Raw genomic sequence first — 18,578 nt, 5'->3', positions numbered from 1 at the left:
TGAGAATTTACCATGTGCTAGTCACTGTGCAATTAATGTATGTGTTTTTAAGAGATTTTATTTATTTATTTGACAGACAGAGATCATAAGTAAGCAGAGAGGCAGGCAGAGAGAGAGGAAGGGAAGCAGTTTCCCCTCTGAGCAGAGAGCCCGATGCGGGAATCCATCCCAGGACTCGGATCATGACCTGAGCCGAAGGCAGAGGCTTTAACCCACTGAGCCACCCAGGTGTCCCCATTTAAGGTGTTTTATCTAATCCCACAATCCTGTGTGGGATAGATCCCATTATTCCCATTTTACTGGGCAAACTGAGGCTTAGAAAGATTAAGCCACTTCATCAAAGTAACATTGCTGGCAAATGGTTGAACCTAGAATAGAATGAAGATTTGGCTTATTCCAAAATCTGACCTTTCAACTCTGTATTCTAGGTTTGAGTTCACTGTTTAGGGTGATAGAAAAGATGTCATACTCATACTCAAAATGTGAGATTGTCAAATATAAAAGTACTGGTGAAATGCAATTTTTAACCAAGTTGTAAATATACTGGTCAGGTGCCCCCCTAGCACTTGCAGAGTTCTGATGAGTGCAAATTGGGGCCTAGATGCTACTTGTCTTAGTACTTGAAAGTTATAAATCCAGTTACCAAACTATTAAATAAACTGTGTCATTCTCTTATCTTGACAAACATAACTTCATGAAAATCTGGGAGACAAGGTTTGAGTTTAAAATTCTCTGACTTTATGGAGTTCCTGACAATATGACAATGTAGAGAGAGTAGGCTCCCAACCTACAGAGCAACCTGCAGAGTCGGCCCCTTTCCCCACCCTGGAGTTCATTCACATGCCTGGTGCATATGCATAGGTGAACTTCCCACCTCACATTTCTAAACTTAGTCTTGTACTCCTGGCATATGGCATTGGCACAGTTCACCCTTGGGAAGTCAGAGGCCTGAGCAAACTTTAGAAACAGGCATGGAGCTATTTGGGCATGAGAAGCATATCTAGAAGGAGGCATGTGTTCTGGTTGGGCGTATCCCCTTGGCACCATGGATTCTCACCCTGTGGGAAGAGACACTGCCAGATGCCAGAGTTGAGTCCTCTGAAGTGTGGATCTAGGCAAGGACCTCCTTTATGTCTCTAGGCAAAACTCTCTTTCAAATTTCACTTTGCTTCCAAGGGTTTAAGTTGAAAGCAAGGTAATAAAGAAAGAAGATTCAATAACATTTGACACTTATCATTAAACACACACACACACACACACACACACACACACACAGTAACCAGAATGGAAGGAGTATATGACCACAGTGTGTATAAAAACTACAACAACCACAGCGAATTTCTGGATGAAAATGAAATTTTCCTTGCACTGAAATACTACAGGAAAAATCTTATCAATAGTAAAACTTTTAAAAAGTTTCACATTAAAGTTGGGAACAAGGTAAAAGATGTGTATTTGTGTATCTACCTTCAGTGTGGTACCAGAGGTCCTTGCTATTGCAATAAAATAAGAAGGGGAAAAGGATTAAGCCTTAGGAAAAAAACAGAAATCACTGATAGGTGTTGACATCTCTAAAAGTGGGATATTTAGAAATTAGGTGCCTCCTTGTATGATGCAAGGAAGTACGTAAGAAACATTCCTGCGAAAACAAATGAAACAAAAACCATCTAGTCAAGTTTACATTTAACGGGCAGTTTACAGGAACAAATCACCATGAAGACCCTGAGCAGTAGGAAATTCTACAGCACAAATGACAGATCCTTTAACAAAGGGCATGGGGTGACAAGGGGAAGAGGGGACTGTCCCATGAACCATATGCACCCCGGTGATCCTGATTTGAGCAAACCAGTTGTAGAAAGGGATTTTGGGGAGAAAATTGAGTGTGGAATGGGTAGAGATGATATTAAGGAATTATTTTTGGTGGGTATCATAATGGTATTGTAGCTATGTTTTTAAAAAATTGGAAAAATCTTTGTCAGGATACTTATTGAAGTATTTTTAGGTGAAATAACATGATACCTGGGATTTGCTTTAAAATACTCCAGGGGATGGGGTGCCTGGGTGGCTCAGTCGGTTCAGTGTCCAACTCTTGATTTCAACTCAGGTCATGATCTCAGGGTGGTGGGATCCAGCCCTGCCTCCGGCTCTATCCTTAGTGGAGAGCGCTGGAAATTCTCTCTCTCCCTCTCCCTCTGCTCCTCCCCCTGCTTATGCTCTCTTTTTCTAAATAAATAAGCACATAAAGAAAATATTTTTAAATATGTTTAAAAAACACCCCAGGGGAAAAAAACAAACCAAAACAAAAAATAAAATTGTTGTGGGGAGAGAAAGTAGATAAAACAAGAATGGCAAATTGTTGAAGCTGGGTGCCAGGAACAAGAGGATTGGTTGGTTTGTCTCTTGTGTGTGTTTGAAATTTTCCACATTAGAGATTAATTTTAAAATGGTTACAGTGTTAAAATAAAATTTAAAATGTCAGTGTTCGCATGCGAATTTTTCTACATAGAAAATCCTATAGAATTTACAGACAAAATACTACAAGTCACACAATTCAGCAAGTTTTTGGATACAAGATTGCAGTATAAAAATCAACAGTGTTACTATACCCAAGGAATAACAGATGAGGGGGGTAGGAGGAAGAATGTGAAAAACAAAACTATAAAAATATTCAGGGAAAATAAGAAAATCTCTATGACCTCAGGAGAGGGAAGGAGTTTTAAGCAAGTTACAAATGCCACAGATCTTAAACAGAAGACCGGTAAATTTGACTGCACTGAAATTAAAACCTAAAAGACAAACCCCTTAAAAAAGACAAGTGCAACTTGAGAGAATGTATTTGCCATATATGTATCTGTTAAATGAAGACAGTAGGCTAGCTAAAGATGTGAGTATCATCAGAGAAAGAAAATGCAATAGCAAATTTTGTAAGAAAAGACGATTCACAGAAGAGTAAGTAAGGTTTAATAAACGCGAAAAGATGCACCATCTCCTTAATTGTCAGGGAAATGTAAATTATGGTCACACCCTTCTCAGGGGCAAAAAATGTTAAAGTGACCAAATCTAGTGTTGGTCAGAATGTGCAGAACTCATTGCTGCTAGCAGGGATGTAAAATGGTATAATCTGGCAAATATTAACATTCCTATTCTATGACCCAGCATATATCTTAAAGACATTCTTGCTTATATGCACAGGGACTCATACAAAGGCGAATGTAATGGTAAAAATTTGAAACAATCCAAATGTCCATTAGTAGGGAAATGAAAGAAGAAATTGAGAGTTATATGTATGTGTGTATATATATATGTATATGTATTTTCAAGGAAATACCGTGTAACAGTTAAAACATGAATAGATCATCAAAAAGTAATGTTGGATAAGAAAAGTGATTTGGAGAACATGAGAATGACACATTTATGTAAATTAAAAAACCCAACCCAATACTGTGTCATAGAAGTGTGTCTATGTGTGTCATAGAAGCCATCTATGTGGAGGGAGGGAAATGAAGCGGGGGAAAAGCAGACTTGGGTCTTATCTGCAATGTTTAATTTCTTATATTATGAAAAACCTGAAGCAAAACTGGAAAACGTTAATATTTGTTAATTTTTGGTGACAGGTATGCAAACGTTTGTTTCATTATCTGCACTTTGGGGAATAAAAATAAAAATTTTCAAAAATTAACAAAAAGCAACGCTGGCAGGAGTTCAGTCATGGTGATTTAAAAAAAAGCACTGAGGTGCCCGGTGGATACGGAAAGAAGACTCTCGCTGGTTCTACCTTAGTTTGTCAGTTTGGGATTTGCAGGTGAGAACACCTGATGCATATTTCACCGGACCCGAAACCTGGTTAGCCATCCGACGGTGAAAGAGAGCAAGCGGGGTTTCGTCTTGTTTTTGTTTTTTTCCGGCTCTGGGTCCCGGGGCGGCACGGCCCGCGGCGGATTATGCAATCCGGAGTAACCCTCCGGGCGCGAGGACTGGGGCGGGTTCTGGGAAGCGCGTGTTTGGTTCCGAAACTGTGGGAAAGACTCCGCTTGGTCCTAAAGCGATACGTGTTCTCAGGGCGTGCGACCCCCGTCGCCGCTGCAGTGCCGCGAAGAGAAAGGCTGGGACACTGCGGTCCGGACGCTGTGGTGTCAAACTCGGCTCAGCTTTGCAGTCGCAGCTCGAGATGTGAATTTCTTCGACACAAAACGGAACCTTAAGTTTTAGTAACAAAGAGATCGGGACTTTCCTGATTGTAGGTTGCATATATGGGGTACGCGCGCCCGCCTTTCCACCCGTCACGATGTAGACCCGCGAATCTAGGCGATCGGCCTGAGCCGGGCGGCTCATCGTTTATACTCGCCTCGCTTAAATCTGTTTCAACAAAAGTAGGCTTTCTAGAGCGGCCCCGCGCGCGACCCCGGTGGTCGCGCCGCGCGCGGGGCCTGCGAGGGCGGCGTCTGACGAGCGCCGCACCAGAGCTGTTCTCCCTCACGCTCGTGTGTACCGCGAGTTTCTACATCGCTAGCGAGCGATTCGGAAAATTAAGTCGGATTCGCTTTCTCGGGCTCTGCTTTTGCTCCGCGAGAGCTACGCTGTGGTATTAAAGACATCCAGCATGTTCAGAAAGGGCTCTTACTTTTCTTAATATTATCCGTACATTCTATTTAACCAATGTAGTGTTTATGTGTCTGTCCGTCTCTCTCTCTCTCTCTTTTTCCTTAAACTAGCGGGACAGAAAGTGCCGAAAAGCCCTACAGGGAAATATTTACTCGGACGTTTGTTTAAACGAGCTCGTCAGTATCTCACGCTCCTCCTTTCAGATCCACCCAAGGGCCCGAGCTTCAGTGAGAATTTGTCCTCCCTCGGCCACCGTCCGCAGCGCGGTGGGCGGTATTTTGTCCGCCGGGCGCCGCCGTACGGGATATCAGTCACCGAGTTCCAGGCCGCCGGAGCGTGGGGCTTGCGGGAGCCGGCTGGCGTTGCCGGCACCATGGAGTCGCCTCTCAGCCCGGGCCTCTCTCACCGAGCGGAGGAGGATTGGGGTGAGTGGCAGCTGCGAACGGGCCGCTGCCGGCCGTGGGGTTCTTCCTCCTGACGCGCACTTGTGGAGGCAGGTGTGGGCGAACTCTGCCCCGGGAGCCGGGGCTCGCCCGTCGCTTCCGTCCGCGGTCCTCCCTGGGAGGGTCTCGCCGAACCCGTCGGTTTCGGCCCGGGAAGCAGCGAGCGTGAAATGTTGCCTGATTGGAATTATTATCGTTCTTCAGCGTTTCCGCTGGGAAAGTACGAGATGATCGTTGTGTGGGGCTGGAAAGGGTGTAGGTAAGAAGCAGAGGGCAGGAGGACTGTGACCACCCCAAGGCTCCAAGCTGTTTTCTCGGTGTGGGGTGTGGGCGGTGATTGCCGTGAAGTGTGTCTGTCGGGAGTGTGTCTGTGGGAGAGAATGGGAGTGTATACGGTGATCTTCGTGTCGCAGCTGCCACTGTTGGTCTAGGCTGATGTCCATTTTGGCAGAGAACCAAAGCACCAGACCTTGGGTCCCCGACGACCTAGACCTAGTACTTGAAGACTGATGTAATCCTTACTGCCTTCCAGAAACAGCTCTAGTTGTTGTTGTTGTTTGTTGTTTTAAAAATTTGCCTCCTGTATTTTTGTTCGGCTTTATGGTCAGGAAGAGCGGAAGGCAGTGCAGTGCGACTCAGAGTGGGGAAACTTCCTCATCTAGGTGTTTAGAGGAACCTTTTATTCTTCTCTTTGTTGTGGGATGTAATACTAATGCTGGTCTCGAGCTTCAGTGAGAATTTAGGATTGCATAGGTCGAGTGGGCCCTGTAGTTGAGCCTATGCCATTCACCTACTTTGGAACTTTTGGGGATGACCCGGGCTGATGCTCAGCTTTCCCCCTTGGACCATCATTCTGAGAAGCAAAGGGCAATCTCAATTCTATTTATTGACCTGAAGTCCTCGTTTGACTTTCTAAGGACAGAACTTTTCTACAATTATGTGACATGAGAAATTTATTTCAGTCGTTGGTGGATTTCCTAGCAGTTGTTGGAAGGACTGTAGACTGTCAATTTCAAGTGTGTTTTCCTGTGCCAGATAGAGTGGTCATGGTGGTTACCCTTTATCTAGGACTTCATTTGTGTCAGGTGTGCCGCAGAGCTTCTACATGCATTATCTTCTTCAATCCTCTCAACAGCGCAAGAAGTTAATACTAATTTACAGATGAGAAAACTGAGGCTGAGGGAGAGTGGTCAGTCTTCTAGCCTGTGAGGGGCACAGGCAGGATCAGAACCTGTTTGTCTACCTCCAAAGCCTGTGCTCTTAGTCATTATTCCGTAATGCTTTCCTTAATTATTTCTGCAGATGTGATTCTTCCCAACACCATCCCCCCCCAGTTATTAATAAATCTACATTAAAGTGTCAGGTGGTTACGTTTTTTTCTCAGCTAGTCAGCTGTTACATTTTCATGATCTTTTTTTTTTTTTTAAGATTTTATTTATTTATTCGACAGACAGAGATCACAAGGAGGCAGAGAAACAGGCAGAGAGAGAAAGGAGGAAGCAGGCTCCCTGCTCGCTCGGGGCTCGATCCCAGAACCCTGGGACCATGACCTGAGCTGAAGGCAGAGGCTTTAACCCACTGAGCCACCCAGGCACCCCTCATGATATTTCTTAAACTGCTACTGTGGGGCACTTTCTTGAAGCATTATTTTGTCTTTTGATACTCGGGCTGCATTTTCCTGATTAACCCGATAAATTGATGCGTAAATTGACGAATAGTCCTACTGTTCATTGACAGAGCATTCAGTTCTTTGTAGTCATTTCACTGAGTTAACTCAGATATCCTGCCCTGCTCCTCCCTGAATGTGTTCATTTCCCATTGTTTTCCAGGCTTCTCTTTTCAGACTGTTGACAGTCTTCTCCTGGTTGCACACTTTAATTCTGATTTGTTAGGTAGTCAGTAAGTAGGATCGATTTCACAGGCACAAAAGTGAAACACTACCGTCTGCTGCTGTTTTTCAGTAGAATAGGGATTCATTTTCTGGGAATTGCCATCTTGAGGATCCAAAGACCTCACTGATTTATCTGTTTTTTTTTTTTTTTTTTTTTTTTTAAGATTTTATTTATTTATTTAATAGAGAGAGAGTACAAGCAGGGGAGTGGCAGGGAGAGAGAGAAGCAGGCTCCTGTAGAGCAGGGAGCCTGATGTGGAGCTCCATCACAGCACCCTGGGGATCATGGCTGAGCCCAGTGCAGATCCTTAACCTACTGAGCCACCCAGACGCCCCCAACTTTTTTTTTTTTAATGTTAGAAGGTGGCCAGTGATATTTAAAAATTTAGAGTATGTAATTAGTACTTGTCACTCTCATAACTTTGAATAATTAAATAGAGTGATTAGGTCAGAACAGTCTATGGTGGGAGGGGCTTTTCCCCTCTAACTTGGGTAGTGACATTTAGAGCAGTGTCTGCAAACATTTTCTGTAGAGGTCCGGATAGTAAGTTTTTTAGGCTTTGTGGTTCTGTGGTCTCTGTTGCAGCTACTCACCTCTGCTGTTACGATGCAGAAGCAGCCATAGGCAGCGTCAGCTGAACATGGAGATGAGGAAGACTGTGTTCCCATACAACCTTATTTATGACACTGAACTCTGAATTTCATGTAATTATTTTATTCTGTTTTAAGATTTTTACACTTATTTTTAAGTAATTTCTACTTTCAACGTGAGGCTTGAACTCTGAGATCAAGAGTTGCAAGGTCTGCTGGCTGAGGCAGGCAGGTGCCCCCTGAATTTCATATAATTATTTTTAATAGTAAGTTTCTTTTTAGTACAGTTTTAGATTTACAGAATAATGGAGCAGACAGTACATAGAGTTCTATTTAAACTCTCCTTGCCATTTTCCTTATTGCTAACATCTTGCATTAATGTAGTAAATTGTTACAGTTGAACCATTATTGATCCAAGATGATTAACTGAAGTCCATAGTTTATGTTAAGATTCCTTCTGTGTTGTACCTTTTGTGGGTTTTGACAGATACCTAATATCATGTATATACAGTATCTCACAGAATAGTTTCTTGTATCTAAAAAATCCCCTGTGCTGTAAGTGTTCATCCCTCCCTCTCTCCTCCTGGGCCCTCTACCTAGTCTGCCTAGTTTTGCCTTTTCCAGAATGTCATATAGTTGGAATCATACAGTAGGTAGCTTTTTCCACTTAGCAACATGCATTTAAGATCCATCTATGATTTTTCATGGCTTGATGGCTTTTTTTTTTTTTTTTAAAGCACTGCATATTGTTCCGTTGTATGGATGTACTACAGTGTATCAGTCTCTCAGCCTGCCATAACAAATTACCGAGGACTGGGTGGTTAAAACAACAGAAATTTATTTTCTGACAGTTCTGAAGGCTAGAAGTCTGAGATCAGGTGCCAGTATGGTCTAAGTTCTGGTGAAGGCTCTCTTCCTGACTTGTGGACGGCTGCCTTTTCACTGTGTCTTCACAGGGCAGAGGCATGAGAGTTGAAAGAGAGGGGAGAGGGGTGAAGGGAGAGAGAGGAGCAGAGGAGGGGGGGATGGGGAAGGGTCTCTCTCTCCCTCCTCCTGTAAGGCCACAGTCCTATCTGATTAGAGCCCCACTCTTTTTTTTTTTTTTTTTTTAAATTAACAGATAATGTCTTATTTGCCCCAGGGGTACAGGTCTTGAATCATGAGGCTTACACATTTCCTAGCACTTGCCATAGCGCATACCCTCCCCAATGTCCATCGCCCAGCCACCCGATCCCTGCCCCCCAACCCCCAGCAAGCTTCAGTTTGTTTCCTGAGATTAAGAGTCTCTTATGGATTCTCTCCCTCCGGATCCCATTTTGTTTCATTTTTTTCCCTCCCTACTCTCCACGGCCCCCTTCCCCTCCCCGCATCAGATTCCTCATATCAGAGAGATTCTTATAGTTGTCTTTTTCTGACTTACTTCGCTTAGTGTAATATAGGGCCCCAATCTTACATTGTCATTTAATCTTATTTACCTCCTAAAGATCACCCTGTCTCTGGGTGCAGTCACCCTGGGGGGCATGGCATGTAAATGGAGAGGGGGGAACACAACGCAGTGTGTTTATGCATGTATATATCAAAGGATCTCTTGGTTGCTTTAAAATACTGGCAGCTACACATAAAGCTGCCATGTTCATGTGCAGCTTTTTGTGTGGACATGTTTTCAAATCATTTGGGTAAATACCAAGAAGCATAATTGCTGTATTGTATGGTAAGAGCATATTTAGTTTTGAAAGAAAGTTCCAAACTGTTTTCCTAAATGGTTGTACTGTTTTGCTTTCCCATTAGCAGTGAATGAATGTTCTTGTTGCTCCATATCCTCACCAGCATTTGATTTTGTCAGTGTTCGGATTTGAGCCATTCCAATAAGTGTTGTTGTTCTGTTTTTTTTTTTTTTTTTTTTTTAAGATTTGTTTATTTTAGAGAGCGCGTGTGTGAGTGTGGGTGGGGAGGAGAGAGAGAGAATCTTCAGTAGACTCCCCATTGAGCCCGAAGCCCCACATGGGACTCAATCTCATGACCCTGAGATCATGACTGAAATCAAGAGTCCGTCACCCAACTGACTGAGCTACCCAGGCACGCCACCTTGTTGGGTTTTGTTTGTTTGTTTTAAGATGTTATTAATTTATTTGGCAGAGAGAGAGAGCGAGCCAGAGGGACAGCACACAAGTAGGACCTGCAGGCAGAGGGAGAGGGAGAAGCAGGCTCCCTAGTGAGCAGGGGGCTGGGTCCTGGGACTTGGTCCCAGGACTCTGGGATCAGGACCTGAACTGAAGGCAAACACCTAACAGACTGAGCTACCCAGGTGCCCCCCTGATTTTTGTTTTAATTTGCAGTGCCGTCATAACCTGTGATGTGGAGCATGTGTTCAAATGCTTATTTGTCACCTGCAAGTCTTTCCTCTTCTTCCCTTCCTCCGTCTCAACTTCGTATAGAAATGATCTTTTGCCACATGTAAGGTATATGTACCAAGATCAGAAGCTTCTATCTGCTTCTGTGGTTTCTTTTATATCTTCCGTCTCTTCTGTGAAAGTTGGCCTTCTGGCACTGACCGCAGCCTGACTCCCTGGTGGGTGCTGCTTTCTCCGAAGTCTTGGTGAATGGTGGCCATTTTGATTCTCATATCCTTTTTGCCATTTGGGCCTCTAAAGGTGGGATATAGTTAACTTTCTTGTTTTTCTTTCATTTTTTAAAAAAGATTTTATTTATTTATTTGATAGATATCACAAGTAGGCAGAGAGGCAGGCAGAGAAAGAGGGGGACGTAGGCTCCCTGCTGAGCAGAGAGCCTGATGCGGGGCTCAGTCCCCGGACCCTGAGATCATGACTTGAGCCAAAGGTAGAGGCTTAACCCACTGAGCCACCCAGGCACCCCAACTTTCTTGTTTTTCGCTGCTGCTTTCAGCTCATTCTCCTTTCATTCTCCCTAAGAAACATCCAGTTTGAGTCTCACATTTTCACGACGTGCTGTGCCACCCATCCCTGTTACATCCCTGTTGCTTGTTTGTCACCTGTTACAGTCAGTCATCTGCTCTTTCCTGGTTCGTTCTCCCTCACTGTTGAGAAATTCTAGCTCTTAGCTTACTGTCACTTTTCTCCAACATTCCTTCCTTGGCTGATTTCAGATCCTCAGAGGATACTTCAGATACCGTGACCTCTCGTGTCTCCGGCCTCCTCCTCACCAGTGGTCTGGCCTTCCACCCTGTTCAGCCATTTACTCCCCTGGTCGCAGGCTGAAACCCTGTCAGTGCTGCTAACAGTTTCAGTTTCAACAGCCCCCACTCTGACCACCACCTCCTGTCTTACCAGCTCACTCCCTTTTGCTTCCGTCAATCCCTGCGGTCCTGCTGGGACGCTGCCATCTTTTCCCTGTCCCCTGTTTTCTCCATGTCATCACTTCCCCCTTACGCAGTTCAGGTCCATCGGCACTCACTGCAGCTTCCCTCGCTCACACTCACAGTACCTTGTCTCTCGTTCTGTAGTCCTCTCTTGGCTGAGCCACGAGCTTGGTTAAATCTAACAGATTGATGATAGTAACCCGAAACAGGCCTCCCAGTGTGGCCTGGCGGATCATATTTGCCTGGATCTCATTCTCCCACTTCGATGGTTGTTTGTATCAACTTCCTTCTCTCTTCAAACCTCTTTCACCTCCTCCCCCTTCCTTTGAATCGGAAGAGAGCTACCACAGTCTCCCACTACCTCATCCACCACTTACCAGTATATTTACGTTCTCTTGTTGGGAACCAGTGGCTTCTTGCTGGAGCCCCTAGTGCTGTAGATCCCTCCTCCTCAGTCTAAGAGTGTTGCGCAATACTTCTTCCTTCTGTTCCCTGGATGGCATCACTTCCCTCTCTGCTAGGTCGTCTCCACTGGTCAGTAAACATGTGGTTGTTGGTCCTGTTCAGAATCAAGAAAAAGCCCTCCAAACCTTCTTTGGGTGTTACTTCTTTAGCTACTACTACATTTCTCTTTATTTTACAGCACAATTCTTTTTTTTTTTTTTTTAAAGATTTTACTTATTTATTTGACAGAGAGATCACAAGCAGGCAGAGAGAGAGAGAGGGAAGCAGGTTCCCCGCTGAGCAGAGAACCCGACGCGGGGCTTGATCCCAGGACCCTGAGACCATGACCTGAGCTGAAGGCAGAGGCTTAACCCACTGAGCCACCCAACTGCTCCTACAGCACAATTCTTTTTTTTTTTTTTTTTTTTTTTAAGATTTTATTTATTTATCAGAGAGAGAGAGGGGGAGAGAGCGAACACAGGCAGACAGAATGGCAGGCAGAGGCAGAGGGAGAAGCAGGCTCCCCGCTGAGCAAGGAGCCCGATGTAGGACTCGATCCCAGGACGCTGGGATCATGACCTGAGCTGAAGGCAGCTGCTTAACCAACTGAGCCACCCAGGCGTCCCATACAGCACAATTCTTAAGAGCAAAAATAAAACCATGTTCACTGACTCCAGTTTCTCCTTTCTCATTGTCAGTGAGCAGCCGGGATCCACCCCTCCACCAAAGCCGCTCGAAGGTCACCACTGACTTCCATTTCGTTAAACCTGGTGGCCATTTCTCATATTAATAAACTGAGAGGAAGTAAATGAATACATGGTCAAGGTCAGGTGGGAAAGCTTGCTGAGAAAGTTAAAAGTAATAGCTCCCATGGTTTACTACTGCAAAGGGACATCTAAATATTGGTTACATGAGACTGGCAAAGAGGACGTCGGACTAGACAGAGGACTTTAGAGTTGCTTTAGAGGGGACCAGCCCCGAATGTTCGTTAGATATACGTTACTAACCTACTTTCAGTTGTTTTTAAACCACCGAGGTTTTTGTTAAAAAACCACAGCGAATGAAAAGATCACTACAGGATACCCTGTATTTCCCTCATCTAGATTGACCAGCTGTTAGCATTCTGCCCCATTCAGTATTACCCATACTTCCCTCTTTCATCATCTGAAAGGAGGCTGCAGATAATACGAAACTCCTAAACATTTCATCATTTACTTCCCGAGAACGAGGAAATAGGTATTTTTAAGCAGCATGAATTCGTACTGATACCTACAGGTCAAAGACAGTACCACAGGGTTCTTTCTCACCTTCTCACATTATATGCTTACATTTTTTTTTCTTTTTCTCTCTTTTTTTTTCCTGAGATAGAGGTTTATTGGGAGAACTTATGTCCAGGGAATCCAGGAGTGCCCGACTGGACAAAGCATTCACTGCTGAGTTACATTTCTTTTCTGTGAAAATCCTGATTCCCAATAATATCCTGTGTTTTTACAGTCTCACTTCAGCTGCTCTGTTGAAAATAGACTCAAGGACGGGCAAGGGTGGAAGCAGGGAGAACATTTGGAGGCTACTGTAGCAATCCAAGAGAATTGCAGTGGTGGCAGTGGAGGTAATGGCAGTGGTTGGATTATGGAGATACACAAATACATCTACATATACACGTACTTTTTTTTTTAATTTTATTTTTTTAGAGAAGAGTCAGATCACACGTGAATGGGGATGGGCAGAGGGAGATGTTGAGAGAATTTCCAGCAGACTCCCCGCTGAGCAAAAGCCAATAAACCTATGTTCAGTAATTAATGTTTCAGTATTTTATTTTATTTGGAAGTGATCTAGCTAGTCAACAAATACCCATCATTTAACTTATCTTAGTAAACATCAAAATTTCAAGTTACCAAAAAGATTTTGCAGACTTATTATTTTTTTCTTTTTAAATATTTTACTTATTTAAGAGGGAGCAAGAGTGCACATAGGAGTGCAAGTGGGGGTAGGGAGAGAGACAAGCAGATTCCGCACTGAGCACAGAGCCTGATGTGGGTCTTGACCTCACAACCTGGAGATCACAATCAAGAGCTGGACATTTATTTATTTATTTATTTTTAAGGGTCCTATTTATTTATTTGCCAGAGAGAGAGAGTGCACAAGGAGCCAGAGCGGCAGGGAGAGGGAAAAGCAGGCTCCCTAGTGAGCAGGGAGCCCAATGCAGGGCTTGGTTCCAGGACCCTGGGATCATGACCTGTGCTGAAGGCAGACACTTAACCGACTGAGCCATCTAGGTGCCCCACACATATTTTTTATTTAGATGTTTAAATTTTGAACTACTTTCAAAACTAAAGAAAACAGTTGCATACCCTTCACAGAGGTTCCCTGTTAAATTTTATTGCATTTACCTCATTTCTCTTTCATTAGCGTGAGAGAGATGTGTTGACCCATTATCTTTAAATACTACAGTATGTATCCCCTCTTGTAAAGCAAGGATACTCCTGTGTTACTACCATGTCCTCCTTCCATTCAGGAAATAAACACTGACATGTTACCATCCACCTCACAGACACCATTCAGATTTTGTCCTCTGTCTTTTTTTTAATTTTTTTTATTTTTTTTTAATTTTTAGATTTTATTTATTTATTTGACAGAGAGAAATCACAAGTAGATGGAGAGACAGGCAGAGAGAGAGAGAGGGAAGCAGAGAGCCTGATGCGGGACCCGATCCCAGGACCCTGAGATCATGACCTGAGCCGAAGGCAGTGGCTTAAACCACTGAGCCACCCAGGTGCCCCAGATTTTGTCCTCTGTCTTAATGGCTCTTTTTCCTTTCTTGACGAGAGTCCTACCTGCAAACACACATCACTTTTACTTGTCAGGTCTTAATGTCCTTCAGTCTAGAATGGTTTCTTAGTGTTTTTCTGTCTCTTGTGTCCTTGACAGCCTTAAAGAACACAAGTCTTTTATTCTCTAAGATGACCCTAACCCCGGCTCTATCTGTGGTTTCCTCATGACCAGAATCAGGCCATGCATCCCTGGCAGGAATGCCAGAGAAATCCTACTGTGCTGTTCTCAGTGAATCATTCGGAGGCACACTATGTTGCCCTGTCCCAAGATGAGGTTCATCTTAATCATATCTGCCAGGTTTCACCACTGTAAAGTCACTGTTTCCCCTTTTGTATTTGATTCCTGTATTGGGGGAGATACTCTGACATCACACCAATGTCCTATTCCTTGTTAGACCTCCACCCACCACCCCCAGCCTCCATTGATAGTTCCCATGTGTATCAACTGCCGCTCTAATGCCGAATGATAATTATCTCTGTCATTCTGTCTGCATTTATTAGTTGACATTGTACTGTAAGAAAGAGCTTTCTCTGTGTATGTGTGTATATGTGTATTTATTTCATTATAGACCCACTGACTCCTGTTTGATTCAGTGGGTTAAAATCTGGTACTCCCATTTTATTTCAATGCTTAGGTTTTTCCCAGTTTGACCAGTGGGAGTTCATTCATATCAGCTTTTTTTTTTTTTTTTTTTTTTTAAGATTTTATTTATTTATTTGACAGAGAGAGAGAGAGAGAGAAATCACAAGTAGGCCGAGAGGCAGGCAGAGGTGGGGGGGAGCCTGATGTGGGACTCCATCCTAGGACCCTGAGATCATGACCTGAACTGAAGGCAGAGGCTTAACCCACTGAGCCACCCAGGTGTGCCCCCCCACCCCATATCAGCTCTTTTATTCTTCTGGCATATTCCAATGATTCTCTCAGAATTTCCTTATTTTCTGGCACGAGAAGATTTTCCATTCTTATCTTGCACATTCCCTGCTTCAGCTCTGGAATCAGCCAGTTCTCCAAGGAGCTCTTTAATGGACTTTCATTTAGTAGAGGATGGCAGTTAGTATCCAAGATTAGAGCACACAGTATTTTCACTGCTACTGGGATATCACTGTTCTAGGACCTTTGAGCCCACAGAACTAGGACACATATGTGTTTGTATCTATATACACAAGTATACAGACATCTATGACTCTTCTGTGTACATATATTTGTTAGAAGTGGGCTCATATCAATACTTCCAATGTCAGTCCAACATCTTAGGGTTCTTTTAGGTGCTTTCCTTTCCATGTTGGGCATCCACCCTTTCTTAGACAGTGAGAAACCTGGCTTCAGGTATTTTAGATATATTTGATTTGCTCAATTGACGAGGTGTTTGTCCAGTGTCATTATGCTTTTAAACACTCAGGCTGCCTCTTCCATCTACCGCTTTGTTCTCCTTCCTACTGCCCCATTTCCTTGGAAGCCTGGGCTTGCTGCCACTGACACTGGACAGACCCTCTCTCATACGATCCCATGTTCTTGGCTACCAGGCACATTGCTGACACATAGAGTTGCTGACACATAGAGCCCCACATCCTCGTCGCCCTGCTTCTTCAGAAGCTGACATCTCAGTGATGGGAAAAATACAGAAGAAAAGGAAAGATGGGAGGGGAAGGAAGAATAGGAAGGAAAGGTAAAAATCCGATTATGGGTATATAGCTTGAAGACAGAACTGATGGGATTTGCTGGTAGTTTGAATATGGAGAGTGAGGAGAAGTAAACAGCGACTCCAACCAGGGTTTTGGCTTGAGCTACTGGGAGAACTGAAGCATGATTAACTGAGGTGAGGACAGAGCAGTAGAGGGTTTGGTGGGGGTGACCAGGAGCTGAGTTTGGGATAAGCTAACTCCGAGACCTCCAAGAGGAGGTGTCCAGAGATGTACTTCGTATATATGTGCATCTTGAGGTACAGGCTGGAGATGTGTATTTGGGAATCCTTGGCATATAGATGCTGTTAAAGCCACGAACTCAGCCGAGATCCCCAAAGGAGTAGAGTAGATAGAAAAGTTTATGCTGATCAGTTTCATGCCACGCAATGAGGAGGAGCCAGCAAGACGGGGTCAGGTGAGTGTGGTAATTTGGAAGCCAAGTGAGGCATGTGTTTCAGTTAATATGAAAGGGTCAGTCAGCTCTGTCCAGTGCTTCTTGATAGGTCAAGTAAGACCTTGAATCTACCATTGAATTAAGCAACGCAGAGGTCATTGGTGACATTAATAACCGTTTGTGTGTGTGGGAGAGGAGCGTGGTGAAAACAGGCTCCAGAAAGAAAGGGAGAGGAGAAATGAGAGGCAGCAGAGAGAACTCTGCAAGGGTTTCAGCCTCCCTGTGAGGTACACAGTCCCAGTTAACTGCTTAGGTGTTCTTGGCTCTGTGACCAAGGTTTAGGTCATCCTTTTGTGAGAGTTGTATGAATAACCTCTCGTTACTACTACACAGAATTTTTCGCTAGGTAGTATTTTGCTGTAGGTTGGTGAAATGAATCTGTCACTGGCTGAGTGAATGGTGGACTGACTGGTGGCGTAGCTCCTGTATGTGTGACATGAGGAAGTCACCAGAGCAGTGTCAGTGGTGTGACGCCAGGGAGTACAAAGGCAGTCTTAGGTTTGGAAAACTCTCTGAAGTTCTTGAGATTCTAAAAATGTTGGAGGAAGTGGACACGTCACAGGTTGTATGGTAACCAGCTGCCTTTGGCCTTTTCTGCATCCTGACCATCTCTGCAGGAAGTTTCAACCTAGTTTGTTAAGGGATATTTTCTGGGTCCTTAAATTTCTTGGTTTATAATGAGATCTTATCCAGAAATTGGAATTAGTTAGATTTGCTGAAATAAATTTAATGGTTTAGATAAGTGAGTCTTTTATTGTTCAGCTAGGAAGTTGGTTGTACCCCTGACTAAGACTTAGATGGCAAATACTGTCCATGGGCTGCCATATTCCTCTTCTGTAATCACTGCTCATCAACTGTGGTGCGTTTTCCCTCCCGCCCTCCCTTCCTTCCTTCCATTAGTTTCAGAGGTGAGATCAGTTGCATATGACACCCAGTACTCATTACCTCAGGTGCCCTCCTTAATGCCCATCACCAGTTTATCCCTTCCCCTCACCTACCTCCCCTCCAGCAACCCACAGTTTGCTTCCTAGAGTTCAGCGTCTCTTATGATTTGTCGTCTCCTCAATTTTCATTTTATTTTATTTTTTCTTCCCTTCCCCTGTGTTCATCTGTTTCTTAAATCCCACGTAGGAGTAAAATTGTATGGTATTTGTTTTTTTCTGACTGACTTATTTTGCTTAGCATAATACCCTCTAGTTCCATTCATGTTGTTGCAACTGGCAAAATCTCATTTTTTTTAAAAAGATTTTAATTTATTTATTTGACAGACAGAGATCACAAGTAGGCAGAGAGGCAGGCAGAGAGAGAGGGGGAAGCAGGCTTCCTGCTGAGCAGAGAGCCCGATGTGGGGCTTGATCCCAGGACCCCGGGATTATGACCTGAACTGAAGGCAGAGGTTTTAACCCACTGAGCCACCCAGGCGCCCCGCAAAATCTCAGTCTTTTTGATGGCTGTGTAATATTTTATTTTGAAACCCCCCGCCCCATCTTCTTTATCCATTCATCTGTTGACAGACATCTGGTCTCTTTCCAAGGTTTGGGTATTGTGGACATTGCTGCTATAAACATTGGGGTCCATGTGCACCTTCTGATCACTATGTTTGTATCCTTTGGGTATGTACCTAGTCGTGCAGTTGTTGGGTTGTAGGGTAGCTCTAGAATGTTTGCACCAGTTTGCATTCCCACCAACAGTGTGAGAGGGTTCCCTTTTCTAACCATGGCACATTTTCATGTTGAGCTCAGATGTAGCCTCAGAATTCCTGTTTGTAATGTTCTAGAAAGTCACTATCATTTAGTGCAGTGTGACCTGACATAAAATTTGTTCATTAATCCTTGGTGAAAAGGTTTAGATCACAAGATAAAAATGATGTGGAAAACAATACATGAATTAGAAATAGCTTTGAATTGGTTGTTCACACTGCTAGAGTTTATCAGTAATAGTAATGGCTGATGAGAACCCGTATTAGAGGTGGCATAGGGATACAGTGCTTATTCTTTTGTTGAAACACTGAATTGACAATATCTGTTTTTTTTTTTTTTAATCTCTGCCCTTTTGTACAAAGATTCTGCACTGTTTGCTGAACTTGGCTATTTCACAGACACTGATGACCTGCATCTGGATGTAGCAAAGGAAACTTACGTAAGTATTTAGTAGGGGAGAATTATTGAATAATGTGATATTTAATCTTTAGTCTAATTATTGCAAGATGGTTTCAGGATAACAGGTTTAGGGTAGTGGTTTAAGTTTAAATAACTTAGTATTTAAGTGTGAAATTTAGCAGCCACTTTTTACTCAGTAAATT

At 43.7% G+C, this 18,578-nt stretch overlaps 1 protein-coding gene across 1 annotated transcript in view; it reads left to right on the top strand.

Annotated features, from left to right (window-relative positions):
• Positions 1–4,250: 4,250 nt before the first annotated feature.
• Positions 4,251–18,578, top strand: part of ATF6 (activating transcription factor 6) — a 210,914-nt gene continuing 196,586 nt past the window's right edge. The window contains exons 1-3 of the mRNA XM_045086531.1: positions 4,251–4,530; positions 4,806–5,027; positions 18,339–18,415. Of these exons, the coding sequence (XP_044942466.1) occupies positions 4,251–4,530; positions 4,806–5,027; positions 18,339–18,415 (579 nt within the window). The remainder of the gene's footprint in view (positions 4,531–4,805; positions 5,028–18,338; positions 18,416–18,578) is intronic.

This window comes from Mustela putorius, unplaced genomic scaffold (assembly GCF_011764305.1).
Source record: "Mustela putorius furo isolate JIRA1106 unplaced genomic scaffold, ASM1176430v1.1 tig00000997_pilon_pilon_pilon, whole genome shotgun sequence".
In the NCBI taxonomy this organism is placed as follows: Eukaryota; Metazoa; Chordata; class Mammalia; order Carnivora; family Mustelidae; genus Mustela; species Mustela putorius.
Note: the sequence above shows the minus strand (reverse complement) of the source record. Positions and strands in the feature narration are given on the sequence as shown.